Source organism: Amaranthus tricolor, chromosome 7, assembly GCF_026212465.1.
Source record: "Amaranthus tricolor cultivar Red isolate AtriRed21 chromosome 7, ASM2621246v1, whole genome shotgun sequence".
In the NCBI taxonomy this organism is placed as follows: Eukaryota; Viridiplantae; Streptophyta; class Magnoliopsida; order Caryophyllales; family Amaranthaceae; genus Amaranthus; species Amaranthus tricolor.
This window is the reverse complement of record NC_080053.1, coordinates 4,621,765-4,639,676: the sequence shown is the minus strand read 5'-3', so window position 1 is coordinate 4,639,676 and position 17,912 is coordinate 4,621,765. Positions and strand designations below refer to the sequence as shown.

Sequence of the window (17,912 nt, the reverse complement as noted above, 5' to 3'; positions counted from 1 at the left end):
TGTTCTTCAACATTAACAACATGTTAATTCAAAGATTTATTAACTGACTCTGCAATTGGGATGAAAAAAAAAAACTCAATATTGCTAAAACAAGAAAATCTAAATCTTGATAAGAAATCACCAACAACAAAGGAGAAAATTGAATTAAGAGAAATATGGGAGAGGAGAAAATCTTAGAAAGAGTAAGATTCTTTTTTGTTCTAAAATTGAATTTGATCTTTTACAGTTTTAAAACATGTTTTTTAAGTTTTGTTGTAATTTTTTTTTATTATTTTAGATTTTAGATTTTCCCTCTTAATCCATTTTTTTTAAAAAATAAATTTCGTTGGGTCAAGCTATTAAAAGAGGTCTCAGCATGAGATGATCTTTGACTAATTGTTATTATTGTTATTTATCTTGGACACTTAATTGCTATAGAATGTGATTGTTGTTTGAATCAATTAAAATGTGATTGAACAGATTGATGAATAAATGTCATCTTATGGACATGGATTGATACAATGTATTAACAAAATACTTGTAATTTCTCCATAAAAAACTCTAAAAATACTTATAATTTTCCAATGAATTATTATAAGGTATTCATGTATTTACAAGTTCATAATTTGTTCGCAACTTTTTCTAATGCTCAGAATTGTTATGTGCTTAATTTTATTCTCATTACAATTTTTAAGTTTCTTATCCAAAGCATTAAGCGGTGGAAATATAATAATATGAAAAGTTCTTAGAACGACTACATAACGACTTTAAGTATATTCAAAACAAACAATTGAATTTCTTATCATGTACAATCCGATATTTCAAGATTGTAACATTGAAGAATGATCACGGATTAAAATTTAAAAAGTTAAGTAATCATCGTTTGTATATTTTACATTTATTTCATACATTGTATGGTTTTTTGTATAAAATATCAAATTCCACCTTTACGTATTCAAATTTAAACCACAATTATTCATCATTTAAGCAAACAAAGGCGGTAAATTATTATTAGAAGCATTAAAACATTAGATCACCCAAATAGATGACTTTCTCAAATTTGAATAACTTAAATGTCACAAACTGAGACAGCCTCCTTAGGCAAAACCATGACGAAATTATTGTTTGCAAGGTCAAACTGCTGCAATTTCCAACTTCAGGGAGAATACCGAGCTCAATGGCAGTGATGTTTTTCAATTTACACATTTCAATAATTCAATTACCAATCAGACAAAGCTGCACTAAAGACAGGCACTTTAAAAACTAACATAATGTTGAGTTTTGGGAAAAAAAAACCACCTAATGTTCGTTTAGTTAGTGATGCTAAACGGTGGTAACGACCAAATGGGAATGATATATAGTTTAAAATTTCATTAAAGATTTCATGTCATTCTCATGATCATGAAACTTTAATCACAATTTTTTTAAATTAAATGAGATGATTAAAATTAAACAAGCATGGCCATCAAAGAAGCATGAGATTTTTCAACCAAAACTATACAAATTTTCATTCTCATTATCATGACGAACCACTGAAGAGTTTTCTTTTCAAACTTCCCTTTATTTTATCATCTTTAAAGAGCTTTTATTAGTCACCAACAAGCAATAAAAAGTCACTTTCGGAGCATGTTTCGTTATTATTGGATGAAAAATATTGCCCAATGAACAGTCAGCTTTCTAGTGTATCAAATGTACCGGCCTTGAACTTCACACATTCACGGAAATCTGGAGCTCAAGACTAAAACCAAAAGATTTGCCCCGGAAATAGTCCAGGTTGAAGATTTTTAGGCTTGGTAACAGCAAACTACAAAAAAACGTAGCCAGCATCGATAATGAGCCAAATAGATGAAGACGTTTGAGTACACTAAACAAAGCAATCATATGAAGTAAATATTAGCTTATAGAAATTGCTACTGAACTGCTATATATTCATACATGTAATTCGTTCGTTGTACAATTAAATAAGATTAATGCTTCCCATCTGATATGAGCTTTATATTTCTCCTTCAAATAAAAAGAAAGGGTTTTGGAGACCTTTCACAATCAGATTTCTGTTTCAAATTGAATTACTGCCCCCAGTCCTTCAATTTCCGGCTTCCTTTAGGTTTTGCAATCGGTTTGTTCATGCCTGCCATTTTTGCATTATATTTTTGCCTTAAAGGATCATTGAACGTCCACCTGTATAGTGAGAAAATTTAACATCAATACATAAGTCCCGATGAGTAAAGTATCGAGTACACTAGAACTAGACATCACACTCAATGCAATGAGGTGGGATGATAGGGAAAAGAAAAAACATGAAGTGTACCAAAGGCAACACCCATGTGATTGGCCTCATATAAGGCGCCACATCGTATGTTACCATAAAACAAGTGTTTGTACAAGACTTGTACTGTACATTTCACGAGTCACCGGAAACCAAAAATTCAAAAAATTAAAAAAAAGCATGCAATATATGAGGGTGATAGACATGGAGAACTCAAACGATTCATAGAATTTGCAATAGAAATAACAAACACAAAATGTCTATCCTCATACTTGAGTTTCAACATCCCATAAAATTGCCTGACTTCTACTACCTCACCTGGACTGAACAAGGGCAAGAGCAACATAACAGGGCCTTAGTCACAACAATCTGGGATCAGCTAAAGGATTAAGATAACAAAAACCATGGGAAATAGGGCTATGATTCCAATGAAGTATTTACTCCATTGGCATTCGTGGAATTTTTAATCTGCAGATACTAGGCATAGTCCAATTGAGTATCAGATCATTTCAGCCTATAGTAGGAGGACAGCACATACTTGCACAAAGTAGGAGGACAAATAACAATGTATATGACATTGATTTCAGAGAAGCTAAATTCATGCCAAACTATAGCAAACAGAGAAGCTAAGCTAAGCACGTTGGTCCTACGGTTGTATAACCTCCATTAATCATATTTCTACCAAGTTAGTAAAAAACTCGGCAAACAAAATTACCCTCATAAGCAAGATCACCAAGAACTATCGACTACTCCCTTCATTTTAATTTGTTCGACCCCATTTAGTTTAGCAAAAACATTACCACCCATGAGCAAGATTACCAAGTATTAGTGGTCATGTGGTCCATTTTTGCACTTAAAAATGGTTTAGGGAAACTAATTACTTGGACTAAGTGTCAACAAGACAATTATCATCAACTCCACTATCACTATCACAGCCCTCGTGAGTCACCACTAGGGGTGTTCAATGGGCCAAATAAGAGCTGGGCCGGGCTTAAGTAAATATGGGCCAGGCCGGATAAGGGCCCTTTAAAAGCCCGGCCCAACCGAACCTGGCCCATTTTTACTAAAAATTATTTTAATCCCCATTTATCAATTGAAAAAATATTAATTTTATTGATATTGTCATTTATAATATTTAAATTATACATTAATTATGCTATTTACAAAGGCCTGTTTTCGGCCCTTATTGAGCCCTTTTAATCCGCTTCATTTTAGTTATAGTATAGCCCGTTTTGGGCCCGTCCCTTACAAAGCCCTTCTAAAAACGGGTCGGATAAAGGCTCAAAATGGGGCCCTGGTCCATTGAACACCCGTAGTCACCACCATTACCAGAATCCCAGAACTAACCACTACAGCACTGCCACATCTCAGCTGTAAACACCAAAATCCACAGAACACTAACAGAACCTCCGCCCACATCACCGGACTACCACCAATTACCACCTCCAAAAACAATGAAACCACTACTAATAACCCCATACAGATGTTAGGAAAACAATTACAATGCAAGTGTAGAGTAGAGTACTAAGGAAGTTAATCAAAAAAACCAGCAGAATGCAACCCTCATATTAAGGCTGATTTGAACGTAACAAAAAAAACAACTCACGCTAATTATCATCATCACAATCACCCTCATTCAAACAACTTCAAAGTATCAAAAGAAGCTCATCAAATCGGACATTAAAATATCAATTAAATTAGAATCTTAGCATTGAGGCCTTCAACAAACTACCACATTACGCTGGAGTATGGTTACCTAAATTAGGGGTGTTAACAAGACAAACTAAGACCAAGCTCCCCTCAACTTGGAAACCATCAAGCATAGTTGGAGTTTGTCTCAGAAATTCACGATATCAAAAAATTAGGCACAACTCGAGCTCAGAAAACCTAATCGTGAAATCAACATGGCTCGAGGCTCAATTTGAGATCGAGGATGGACTTGAATTATTATTTCAAAAAGAATAATTAGTTCTTTCTTGTCAAAAAAAACAATTGAGAAAGTAAAATGTTTTATAAGAAAAATTTACAGTTAACTAAAAATTTAAAATATAATTTATACAAAATGTAATGGCAAAAAGTTATCAAAACTATTTACAAGCTTTCGAGTAAAGCTGAGCTTGTTATTATTTCAAAAAGAATAATTAGTTCTTTCTTGTCAAAAAAAACAATTGAGAAAGTAAAATGTTTTATAAGAAAAATTTACAGTTAACTAAAAATTTAAAATATAATTTATACAAAATGTAATGGCAAAAAGTTATCAAAACTATTTACAAGCTTTCGAGTAAAGCTGAGCTTGAGTAGCTTGTGAGCTACTTTGACTCACTAGCACACCTACATCATTGAGCTCAAAATCAAAAATCATAGCTACGGAATTTCATTTTATTAGATTTATTTTTACCTCAAAGATATGATGAATAATTTCTTCCTTAACACGCATGGAAAAGGATAAACATGTGAATATGATGCTAATATACTACTGTAGGCCAAAAGGCAAAATTTTATAAGAAAAATACCCTTGAGAGTAGAGGTGTTAAAGATATATTTGAAAAGAAGAAAAACATATTTCCAAAGGAGAAGACAAATGAGAAAGATAGATTAGATGAAAAAAAGTAGCGCATTGAATAGAAGAGAGAAAAGGAAAGAGCACCAATGTCCCATATGTAGTAAGAAAGAAGACAGAAAAATTGAAAGGGAAAAAACAATACAGTGTCATTGCGGAGAGAAGATGAGAAACAAGAGCATGAACTATGGCTTTTGACTCGCCACCTCTCCTTCATGATTAAGAGCCTCGACACTTCATTGTGAGTATGAAACCTCATTGCCTTCCATTGATAGGTTTAGGATTCTACCTTGAAGCTCGAATATATTAGCGAACAAAATATATATTAAGTATTTAGATGCATGATAACTTGCTAAAGCACGTAAATGCAGATGTGTGGAAGTGAATGATTACATTTTTTTGTTATTAACTTCCTTTTCCCTTCATCTTTGTTTTTCTCCTTCCTCCCTCACCTTTCGTCTTCTTCGTCCTCCCTCCCATGCTCCCTCTCCTTCTGATTTCTTTTTCATTCTCTCTCCTTTTGTTTTCTTAATAGCACAAAAGAAATTTATCTAAAAGTTGTTAAAGTAGATTATTGACTTTAAGTCTTAGCTTCATTTTCTCTACATTCTCCAAATTGAAACCTTTACCAACTCTTGTTTCATATAGCAACAAAACTACTAAATTATGGCGACAAATTAATTAGCTATAGTAATTGAATCAATGATAAATGTCTCAATTCGAGGACCAACTTTGTCTTATTGTCCTCACAGTTGGAGCCAAGAAGAGGACAAAAAAGGACCAAGACAAAATTATGGTCAATTTTTTGAAGGTATAAGAAAAAAAAACGAAAAGAGAAAGAAAAAGTAGATGCATGATAAAGACAATAAAAGGAGTGAAGGGAGAGCACACAATCCATTTTTATAATTTATTTTACTTTCATCGGATAAGTGGCCAAAACGTGTAAATTTTAAATACTAATTAGAATGTGAGATACATAAAATCTCACCACCCAAAGATGAAATTTTTAGATATTTCTTTTAATGATGTTTTCCTTTCCTCCTTAAAATCACAAATCCCCAAATTGAGCAAAAAACCCATACTTCCTCCTTCCGCCCCTATCCTCTTCTCAACCTAAGGATGTGTTTGGTATCATTTTTGTTTTCATAGTTTCCATTTATTTTAAGAGAATTTTAAGCCATTGTTACCTGGAACGACATTTGGTTTGGAAAAGGGCACAGGAACGAGAACAAGGAACGCAACCTAGACTGACTCGAGAACGATTTGGTCAAGACATATTATGTATAAAAAATATATTTGAAAACATAATTAAATTAAAATGATTCTTTTTTCTTAAGGAAATTGTTTTTAAGTGAATTTTTTTAGGTTTCTACATCTCATCTTGTTTTCTCTCTCCTCTTTTATTCTTTAATTTGTAAATTCAACCAAAATACCTTTTAACAAAAGTTCTTCTACACGGGGACGTCACCTTGAGCGATTTGGGTCGCATTTCGTGGTGATTAGGACGGACGTTCCAGGATCACAGAACGTAGCTATGTTCCACATTCAATGTAACTATGGTTTAAGCAAAACACATTTGGAAAATTTGTTTTATAAAACAACCTGTAACCATATTTGTCAAAACATAAACGATAGATGGGAAACCACTTTTTGTGGTCATAGAGGCTCTAGTTTGAAAAACTCTTTCTCTCTCCATAGACCCTTTCTCTTCCTCTTGGAGAAACTATCGGTACTTGAGCAATGACATTAAAACCAGTAAATGATTGCCCGAAGCTGATTTCCCTCCCTTTCAAATCTTGTATTTGTTTTTATCTTTCAATGGCAATTGACATATTTCATAGGCTTCATTCAGCATAGTGATGCTAATTGTTGGCTTATTCTTCCTTGTGTACAAAATTAGTTCTTCACATTTTTCCTTCAATCTTCCCCTCAAAAGTATTTTTATTTTTGGTAAATAAACTTTTTATTACTTACCAAAAAATAGAAGATATACAAATAAACTCCAACCAAGACAAACACAGTCCAAACGGAAAAGATGTGCCACCTTCCAAGCAAGGTGGCAAATTCACTCTCTTCATGTGCTAAAGCAAGGCAACAAGAACTCTATAATAACTAGCAACATGATTAATTCTGTCACATCCCAGACTAAGTTGATGAATAACAATGGCCATCGTAAACCATTGAGCAACGTGCTTCCAAATCTCATACCGCACCTCTAACCAAGCTCTAACATACTCTCTAGGACAAAAGATTTTCATATTCACCTCAAAATTAACTATCACGGTTATTAGGTAATGCATATATATTTATCAATTTATCAAAATTTTCAACTTCTATTTCACTCTTGCACTATTTTACTCAATGCCCAGCAACCAATATGGTACATATCCTCCAAAAATCTCCTTACAGTACCGTACTATCAATACTTATACACAAATTCTCATTTAAGACGGTCTCACCATGAGACAATCCTAAGTTCAAGATAAATAGTCCAACGTTAATTAAAACATCTACTTTTGAACTTAAAATAACCAATTGTTTAATGTTTAACAAGATACTTAGATGTTAAAATCGACACATTGGATATTAAAACACTCACTTTAGTTGTTTAAAAGAGTCAATTTGAATTGTCTAACAGTGAGACGGTCTTATACACGAGTTGTTCATACTTCTACAAATCTAATCCTAATTGAGCGCATTCGAAAAGTACAAGAGCAGAGTGTTTAATGGGATGGTCGACCCGACGGGTCAAGGGTCGGGTCACTTTTAAATGAATCATTAACCGGGTCACTACCGCGCTTTGATGTGAAGGGTGGCATCTGTAATGTTTGCCATATGACATTATCTTTTTATTTTTTCATATGACACTATTATATATAAGCGGGTCAATCCAACGAGAAACAAAGTCGGACTAAATGATCATTGGATGAATGTTTATTAGCTGGTTGGGTGGGGTCAAGTCTAGACACACTTTATTCCACCCCCAGCACATTTACTTTTTGACCCGATCAACAGCTCTAGCAGAGAGTAACCAAATGGCTAGAAAATATAAATAAAAATAAAAAGGACAAGTGACATATCATCACCCATTAAAATTCAAAGACTTAATAGCTATCCAATGCCAGTGAACCAAAAAAAATATAGGGAAACTACACATCTCTCAGAAGAGAAAATATTTATCAAACACAACCAATCCCCCTCCAGGAAAAAACACCAAACAGGAACTCTTGGAAGACTTCTTGCTGCCTTCAGATTCAAAACATGTTTCAAGTAAAGCTTAATCTCACATAAGGATGCAATGCATTCATAGCATTGAACAGAAGTTTTCTCATAACAACCATCTCCCCAAATTGTTGAATTATGCTTTGACATTGTTGTTGGACCCTCTCCCACAATCACAATGTGCACGACAAGCTTACTCACACAAAGAACACAATACGTTCGCCACAAAGCCCAAACAATTTAAAATTGCATAACTATGGTCCGATTTACAGCACTAGAACTCAAACACCAACCCTCTCTACAGTATTTCAGCAACAAAGCTACAAGCTTCATATCCAAAGATCATAAATTGACCAAAATAAGTCTCCAGCAATCACAACTCAAAGAAAAACTTTCCTACTTTTTTGCTTCTAGCAACATAACATCCCCTTACTTCACCTCCAACCCCCACCCACAATGAACACATTTGCTAAAACAATAAATCAAAAGAAACACACAATAGTTCAAACACATACCACAGGACAAGTACTGAAGTACCCAAAAAAAAAGAAAAAAAAAAGAAAAAAAGAAACAATGATTAAGAAACATACGGGTTGTTCCAATCAGTGGTATCCTCATTAACAAGATGAGTCCATTTAGTCCTGCCACTTCTTCCAAAGTGTTTAACTTGCATAACTTTAGGCAAAATCGTCTTATCAAGTTTATCCTCCCCAGTAGGAGCCGAAAAATCACGCCGGAAAATGTCATCTCCCCCAGCAGTCCCAGCTCTATCATCAGATTCAGACTGAAAGAAAGCACCCTTATGATAATACTTCTGCATAAACCTCCATTTTTGCTTCTGTGCAGGTGTATTCTTAGGGTTCTTCCGCTCCCATTCTCTTCTCTCTTCCTCGGTCATATTCCTAACCCTTTCAATCTCCTCTTTCTCCTTCAACATGGCCTCTCTATCATCCCTATCTCTCTTAATTCTCGCTATTTCCCTCGCTTTCCAACTCTCATACTCTTCAGCTTCATTCAATTCATCATCAGTATCAACATCAGCAACATCTGCATCAGCTTCTAGATTCTTCTGTATCTCCTCAGCTTCTCTAATCTTCTCCACCACAATCTGTTTAGTTTCCAGTTTTCGTTCCTCGAGCCTCCGCTTCACAGCCTCCTCCAATGCTTGTTCCTCCAATTCCAACCTTTCCCTCTCTGCAATCGTTTCTCTTTCCTGCTTCGGCACAAAAATTGGCTTCGCTAAAGCTCGCCGATTCATCTCCTCCTCCTCGGAATCTGTCTCATACTCCGATTCTTCTTCCTCTGATTCCTCTTCTTCTTCAGCTTCTTCATCTTCTTCCTCAACAGGAGCTAACTCTCTCTCCTCTTCTTGCCTTCTCTGCAATAATTTCTCCTTTATTCTTCTCCTTCTCTCCTCCAAGGCATCCTCATCTTCCTCCTCAGCATCTTCTTCCGCACGATTTTCTTCCTCGACAGTAGACACAATCTCCGCTTGCCGGATTCTCCGGTGATCAGCACGAATTTCTTCCCGATTCTCCGCTCGATTCTCCGCCAACCTACGAAGACGAGGGTCATCTGAACGAGCAAAAGATGGATCATCATTCACCGGAAAAGCTTGTTCTAGATTATGTCGACGAGATGAAGTGCGAAGATCATCGTCTTCTTCGGCTTCATCAGCCCATTCTGGAGCTTTTCCAGGCCAATATCGCTTGACTTTAGTTTGGCTGATTTTACCTCGAAGCTTCTCTCTAATGGCGATTACAGTGTCGCTAGTTGCAGCAACACCGGCAGTAACAGACATGGCTGGTGATCGACAATGGAGATCAGAAATTAGGGTTTAGTTTCTGAATATTTTGAAACAAAGAGAATTGCAAAATGGGGTGAGGCGTGATAAGGAGAATAGGACGAGGAAACACGGCTAGAAAAATAGGATAATAAATTGTTGTGACGGTAAAACCATTTTATTTGGGGTGAACTAGTGTACTCCTTATTTTAAGTCTTAAAATAATACTTTTTGTGTTTTTTAAATTATTTGGGATGTTTATAGAGATTAAAAAAATAAAATTTATTATATGATACATATACTATTTTATTAAATAATAAATTTAATAGAGAGAAAGTGTAGATTTATGCATTAAAAATATTAAATTAAAGTTCGTGATAATATAAAAACCACAACCATAACAAAAATGATTAAATAAAGTAAGAGTAAAATATACGGAAACCATAAATAATATAAAAATATTAAAATAAAGTTTTTATAATATATGTGGAAACCATGAGCATTAAAAATATTAAAATAAGGATGAAGAATGTTAAATTACATAAATAAATCTAAATTTTTCATATAAACAGCTAGTCTCTTGAGAGACCGTTTTTTTTAGAGATATATCTTAAGTCCAACCCATTAAAGATTAATACCTACTTACATTATTCTTAATGCTTACTTATCGTATCCTTAATGTCTACTTTTAATATCTTAAATATCTACTTACATCATTATTAATCCCTACTTACATTATTTTAAAAAATATATAATGGGTCTGCCCAATTAGATATGGTCTCTCAAAGAGACTATCTCTGACAAGAATTTGTGTTATACAAATAGAAAAATTCTTTAGGGCAACAACAACAAATTAAACCATCCAAAATGCAAATGAAAACCAGTTTAAGGAACAGATTGAGTATCTTAAAGCATGTTCTCTTCGTCTGATCTAATTTGATCTAGTATGATCTTATCTGATCTGATTAGAATCTTTCTGATTTGATTTGATCTGTTATGGTCTGGTATGGTCTGAATTGATTATATTTGGTCTGGTCTGATCTAATTTAATCATGTCTGGTTTGGTTTGATCTGATTTGATCTGGTCTGGTGTTATTTATTTTCATGTAGTTAATGTTATTGTAATATTTTTGTTAATGATAAATACTCCCTCCATTTTCAAATGTTCTTCTCGTTTAGAATATTATATTTTGGAGAAATAAATTCGATTAAGATTTTTTAGACACATATAAATGATAAAATATATTCATGTGATATCTCGTTTGTGATACCCCGGATTTAGCTTGAAAAAAAGGATTGATAGACTATTCATATAAACAAGATGTATCTTGTTTTCATGGCAGCCCATTTGCTAAAAATTTCACAGCTAAGTGTGCTTGGTGGGTAGCAATCTTAGGATGGGTGACCTCATGTGAAGTTTTCTCGGGTGTGCACGAGTGAGGCCAAAGTGCGCTGAAAAGGCTTGTGTTTGTTTGTGGGGCAAGTCTACATGAGTAGTCACCGACGATCCGAGGGGTCGAGGTGTTACATCGTCAGATTTGTCATAATATACACTTTTTTAATATATATTTTTTATAATTTTTTATGATGGGTATTTAGAGATATTAAGACTCAAAACTTACTTTGAAAACTGTGCAAAAAGTAAACGGGAAGAACATTAGAAAACGGAGGGAATAATAATAGTTAAGATATTATTATTATTATTATTATTATTATTATTATTATTATTATTATTATTATTATTATTATTATTCAATTAGTAATATAATATTATTAGTTAATTAATTATACTCCCTCTGTTTTCATTTGTTCTTTCCATTTACTTTTTGCACAGTGTTCAATGTAAGTTTTGGGCCTTAATATCTCTAAATACGCATCATAAAAAATTATAAAAAAGTATACATTAAGACGTATCTAACGAGATATATTTTATCATCTATATATGTCTTAAAAATTCTTAATTAAATTTCTCTCTCCAAAATAGAATATTCTAAATGGGAAGAATATTAGAAAAATGAAGGAGTATAACAATATTAATATTAATATTATTATTATTATTATTGTTTTTAGAATTATTTACTTACTAATTAATTTATTATTATTATTATTATTTATTAAGTAAGTAATTAATTAATTATTAAACTATTATTTAATTAATAATAATAATAATAATAATAATAATAATAATAATAATAAGTAATCGTGATTTAATTTGGTTGGTCTGCTCTGGTCTGATCTAGTTTGAAACTTTCTCATCTAATCTGGTCTGGTATGGTCTGGTATAATCAGATCTGATTTCAATAAGAATAAGTAATAAGTTAAAATAAGTTGAAGAGAACAAGGCCTTATAACCTTAAAATGATCATTTGTAATTTTAAAATGACTAATTATAACCTTAAAGTGACAATTAAAATTTAAATGTGATTACTTTTTGTAATTATAAAGTGATCATTTATAACCTAAATTGATTAATTTAATCATAAACTAATCTATTATAATCTTAAAATGATAACTTAATCACTTATAGTTTTAAAGTAATCACATTTTAAAGTTTAAATTGATCACTTAAATCACTTGCAGTTTTAAAGTGTTCATTTTATAAAAATAATGTGATCACTTACACATTTAAAGTAATCACTTTTTATATCTTTAAAGTGATAATTTATTACTTTAAAAATGATTACTTACGATCTTGAAGTGATTAACTAGAAAAATAAGTTGATTGTATGAGACTCACTCATGACAAAGCGTCTCATATTAATCTTTATCAGAATAGGCGGATCTAGCTTAAAGCGAGGGGTTGCATCCTCCAAAACAAAAAAATCAAACAAATACTAGTAATATAGGTTTTGATCCAAAACCTCCATGTTTCAAGTATACACATCCCTTGCAGTTGAGCTACACCTAAATTGATTGAAACTAATTTATGTTTTTAATACTTTTTTGATTTTTTGTTTTTAATACTTAAGAAATTTACATTTTACTATTCTATTAACATTTTGTTTACACATTGGTAATGTATATAGGGATTTTTTTTTAATTAATGTCTTTTTCTTTTATCTCTAAATCTTTAAAATTGTTATAATGTAATGGTTTATTTTTTAAAAGATTAAATTTCATAAAATCAAAATTGTTGTGAATTATTGTTCAAATTAAATTGGTGAAGATGATTAAGGGATTTTGGAAAAATTAACCTAGACTTCATACAATAGTTTTATGGGTTTTAATTATTTTTTGTGAAGGATTAGTTTATATTTATGATAGTTATATTTTAAATGGGGCCAAAGATCAAATTCTTTGATTTCGGATTATAATGGTCTATCGTAAAGCGACTTATTATTTCATGTGTACTTCTTATTTGCGTGAAGTTGTACATGATATTTACTATCAATGGTCAATTCGAAACAATTTCTTTATATGTTTTACCACTATTAAAGGTAAAATTGTGTAAATCTAGCTCTCCAAACCTCACCCTAGGTGAGAGCCACTTGATGGTTGGATTGGGATGATGACTTGTTTAAGAAGTTTGAAAAACTTCCAACTTAGGAAATGATAGTAGTTTGTGTTGTAGAGGTTGAAGAGGAAACTAAATTGATGAACTCTATTAGGAGTCTTAAGAAGTTGCAAGAGTTAATTAATCCACAGCCCCTTAATGATAAACCCACTGACCAGCAACCTATTGAACTTTCCATAACTGACCCTTCACATGTTCACCAAGAGCCCATTGAGCCTGATAACCTCCCAGAACATCCCATTGCCCCCGATAACCCCCCACAACCCCTACAGTCCCAAAACTATCATGAGATATAACAAACAAAGTCTATCTCATTTTGTAGCAAGTTACCCATTAGAAATAGCCTAGGTTTGATAGGATAGAAAACAAGGAACCTGCTTTACCAGCATACAATGAGGAACAACATGATGTTGCAGTTATGAGTGCAACAAAGTACAAGTGGGAGGGGTGATAAGTGGACCATTATTCCAGACAGACAATAGGTATTATTACACACATTAAATGATTCTTTTACGTGTTTTTTATAATTTAAAAGCTATAACTAAGTGTTGTCTTAAAATGTGCAAGGGAATTGAAATTGTCTTGAATAAGTTATGGCCAACTACAGGAATAAGGTATTGTTGTAAGCATTTGTCAAGCACCTAGAAAAAGAAATTTGTTGGGCCATTACCATATGCAATGTTTTGGATGGCTGCTAATGCATCTTTAAAGTTTAAGTTCTAAGAAACAATGGAAGCTATTTATAAAACTGATTCAAAGGCTAGAACATGGCTTGCAGATATTAGAGTTCAGTCAAGGTGGAGCAAGCATGCATTTGATCCACTTGTTTGTTGTGATGAAAACAAAACAAATTTTGTTGAGAGCTTCAATGTCACACTTGAGGTTGAAGGGTATAAACCTGTTTTAATATTGCTAGAAGGTAAGAAATAGCCCTAACTAACTCATTTACAACTTTATGAATTAGTCATCAGGGAATTTACATTCTCCAATATTTGTAGGGATTAAAAGAGTTACAATGGTACGCATTGCTACCGGAAAAGAGAGAAGTGAGCACTGGGAAGATAATGATATATCTCCAAACATATCTACAACACTCATTTCTGATTCAAAGACATGCAAAGCATGGAAATCAGGATATGGTTTTAATGAAGTCAGGGATGGTAAGTCTATCTTACCAGTGAGTTTAAATGAGAGGACATGTCTTTGTAATACTTGGCGAATCACAGAAATTCCTTGTAAACATGCTGTGAGGGCTATACTTCATTCAAGTCAAGATCCACTCAAGTTCTGTAGTGAGCGGTATAGTTGTAGGAAGTACAAGGAGGCCTACTGACACACTATTAGAACAATACTAGACATAGAACATTGCTAGAAGTGCAAGGTCCAGTGATTAAGCCTCCTCCATTGAAAAGAGCTATTGAAAGACCTAATAAGAATAGGAAGAGGGCTATTGATGAGGAAAGAAAGGGGAAAAGGTCAACAACTATCAAAAGCAATAGGTGTAAGGAGTATTGGCATAATGTCAAAATATGTAAAGGAGGCTTAACAACTAAGAATAATAATAATAATAATAATAATAATAATAATAATAATAAGAAGAAGAAGAAGAAGAAGAAGAAGAAGAAGAAGAAGAAATTCACTGCCACAACTTCTTCACTACCAACTGAACCTAGAAGGAGTAGACCAGTTACAAGGGCATACTCATCACAACTAGTTACAAAGGCATAATCATGTTGCTTTGAATGATGCCATCCTTTTGTTTAGAATGATGTAGTTGGTTGTTTTGGATAATGATGTTTTGGAGGATGTAAGCAGTTGTTATGATTATCATATTTTGAATGTTGTTGTATTTAAAAGGCTATGGATAACATTATGTGAACTTCTATTTCAACAAAAGACATTACAATAGCAGTAACTTCCATAACCTAAATAGAAAAAATACCCATTAAACCCTAAAGTTCATAATACACATTAATTCATTCACTAAATAGCAAAAAATACCCAATAAACCCTAAATTTAAACTTAACATTCCATAACCTCATTTTTAATGAGAAGGACAATAATTAAAAGACCAACTATAATCATAATCTTCATCATCTTTTGTAATTGCCTTATTTGCTTCCTAATTTGCTTCATCAACTTTGTTTCAAGTTGAGTAGACATTTCTCCTCCATATGATGAAACATTATCTTGTTTCATTGATAAGCTTAAGATGAAAGTGAAACAACCACTTATTTCATAAGCTTGGTTTGGATGAAACAAACTTGTTTCATAAATAGACATTGGTTGACACTTTTCTCTACAAATAAAGGGAGTATGTATGAGGGCATTCCACCCATTCTAGAGACAAATTTTCTTATTTCTCTTAGAACATACAAACGTGTTCTTGCTTCTTCTTTACATGAGATTGTCTTTGAAAGAGTAATTAACTTTCATTACAATCAAACCTGTTAATCCATTTACAATACTTTGTCTTGCTCTTGCAATATCTTTATGCTAGGATATTGTTGTAATAGGTTGTATCTCATTGTGAATTTCATCATCATTCCAAGAACCCTTGTGGGAGAATTATCACAAAAGGAAAGTATACTCATGCCATCTATTAATATAAGGTTTCCTAACGACTTGAATTCGTTGTCGTCGTGGTGTCCTTTTGGTGATTAGAAAAGTTTCATAACCAACTGGATTACAAATAGTGTTGTATTTTATACTTGTAACATATTTGTAATAACGTTATTTTGCGATATTTACAATAATTTTTCTTTTAGATTGTCATTTTAGCTTTTCTATACTTTTATAATAGAGTAATGGTCTTATCACTTTCTTTAAATTTTATATCTGCATATTTTCTCTCATTTTCTTTTATTTTTATTTTTTGCATACATTATTATTTTTGTTATTTTCTTAGTGTAAAGGTGAGCTATTGTAATCTCTTGGGGACAAAGAAAGTAATGATTAATCAGTAATTATAAAGTAAATTTTATTTTTATTTTGTTTTGAAATCTTAATGAACTACAATTTAATTTAATAAAAAAACCAACAATTAAGATTTCATACTCGTAAGTTGTAACTAAGCTAAGTTTAATGTTGCACAATTGTAAAAGATGCTTATCTTGGTATTATTATGTTTTAATGGTGTGTTTCTTAAGATTAGAATTTACTAAAAGTTAAAAATCACATGGCAGGCAGTGGAAGGTTATACTTGTAGAATGTAAAGTTGAAACTTTTCAATGGGTGGTTGGTTTCTTTTTTATCCCAGTGAAGGTTACTTCATCTCTAATCATCAATAGTGCTACCATGAGTCATCTATAAGTCTGGTGGTTTCTTGTTCTAAACTTGTGAAGTTGTAATACATTATTGGACTGATTTCCCTTTTTTCCCCCTGTTCTTTGACAAGATTTACAAAAGATTATTTGGATCATGTTTTGGTATATATTTACTCTATTCTCTAAGGATAGTGATTTCTACTCTCTAAGGTTATTGGAGACCAAATACTCCCTCCATTTCAATAACTTTGTCTTATTTTCTTATTCACTTTGTTATATTTTCTTATTTGTTAGGTTCTTTTTACAAAATTATCCTTACTTTATCTTATAGTGGTCATCAAATTATGTACCACTTTATAGTGGTCCCTCCACTTTCTCAAACTTTTTACCCAAATGAAATGGAACAAAGTCATAAAAATAAAGAAAGTACCTTTTATTAGTGTGAAAAGAATATATATAAAAAGAAAAATAGTTATATAACATAATCATATACAAAATGTTTATGATTTTATTTAGAGGTGTTCAAATATGAGACGGGTCGGAGCAATTTCTTAAAAGGTTAGGTCATATCACATTATTTTTTATAGCAGATTGAACCGAGCCGCCTCGTCTTGAACCATTTATATAGTGCACATTACTTTTATATGGACTAGTTGTGTTGTAAATTCAATATATTCTGCAGTTTTGTTGTACCAAGTTAAACAATCCACCAACATACCATTTATTAAATCAAAGCAGGTAGTTTTGTCCGGCTCTTTGAAAAATTAACGGGCTTAACCCTTTTCAAATGGGCCTAATAACAGGCTTTTAATGGGCCCCAACCCATTAAACACCTCTAATTATATTCAATAATTGATAGTAAGCCAAGTATCGGTCGGATTTACCACTTGATATCTAATTTAAGAGCACCACTTGATATCTAATTTAAGAGCACAATAAGTATTGTTAAATCTTTGTGTGCTAGAACTTGTAAGAACATTTCTTACAACACTTAAACATGAATTTTAGGCTAGTTTTTAGAAAGAAGAAGTAGATCAATAGCAACACTTACTCTAATTTAGGATTAGGGCGACTTAAGATAATCTGCACATTACAGTGGGACTTTGACCGTGACACAAACCCAAGTAATTGGGAGCGAGTTGAGGATGTACTCGGCTTAGTTGGATGCCTTTTAGTAATTGTTTCCATGTCATTAGTTAGATATTAATAAACCTATAATTTCAAATCAATTAGTCATATTAACTATCTGTTAATAACTTGTTAAATCATAAACTTAATTTTTGAAATAATTATGGCACAACCGGAATCGATGAGCATCATG

General features: G+C 32.5%; 1 protein-coding gene across 1 annotated transcript; it reads right to left on the bottom strand.

Annotated features, from left to right (window-relative positions):
- Nucleotides 1-1,760: 1,760 nt before the first annotated feature.
- On the bottom strand, nucleotides 1,761-9,967 carry LOC130818874 (uncharacterized). The gene is made up of 2 exons (XM_057685127.1): nucleotides 8,618-9,967; nucleotides 1,761-2,157 (listed from the first exon to the last, which is right to left on the bottom strand). The coding sequence occupies exons 1-2, from the start codon at nucleotides 9,826-9,828 to the stop codon at nucleotides 2,046-2,048; spliced, it is 1,323 nt and encodes a 440-aa protein (XP_057541110.1). The 5' UTR covers nucleotides 9,829-9,967; the 3' UTR covers nucleotides 1,761-2,045.
- Nucleotides 9,968-17,912: the final 7,945 nt, after the last annotated feature.

Excerpts from the sequence above, each read along its gene's own strand:
- LOC130818874 (XM_057685127.1), bottom strand. The coding sequence starts at position 9,828 with ATGTCTGTTACTGCCGGTGTTGCTGCAACTAGCGACACTGTAATCGCC. Across the intron at positions 2,158-8,617 it reads ACCACTGATTGGAACAACCC|GTGGACGTTCAATGATCCTT; the intron begins GTATGTTTCTTA and ends CTCACTATACAG.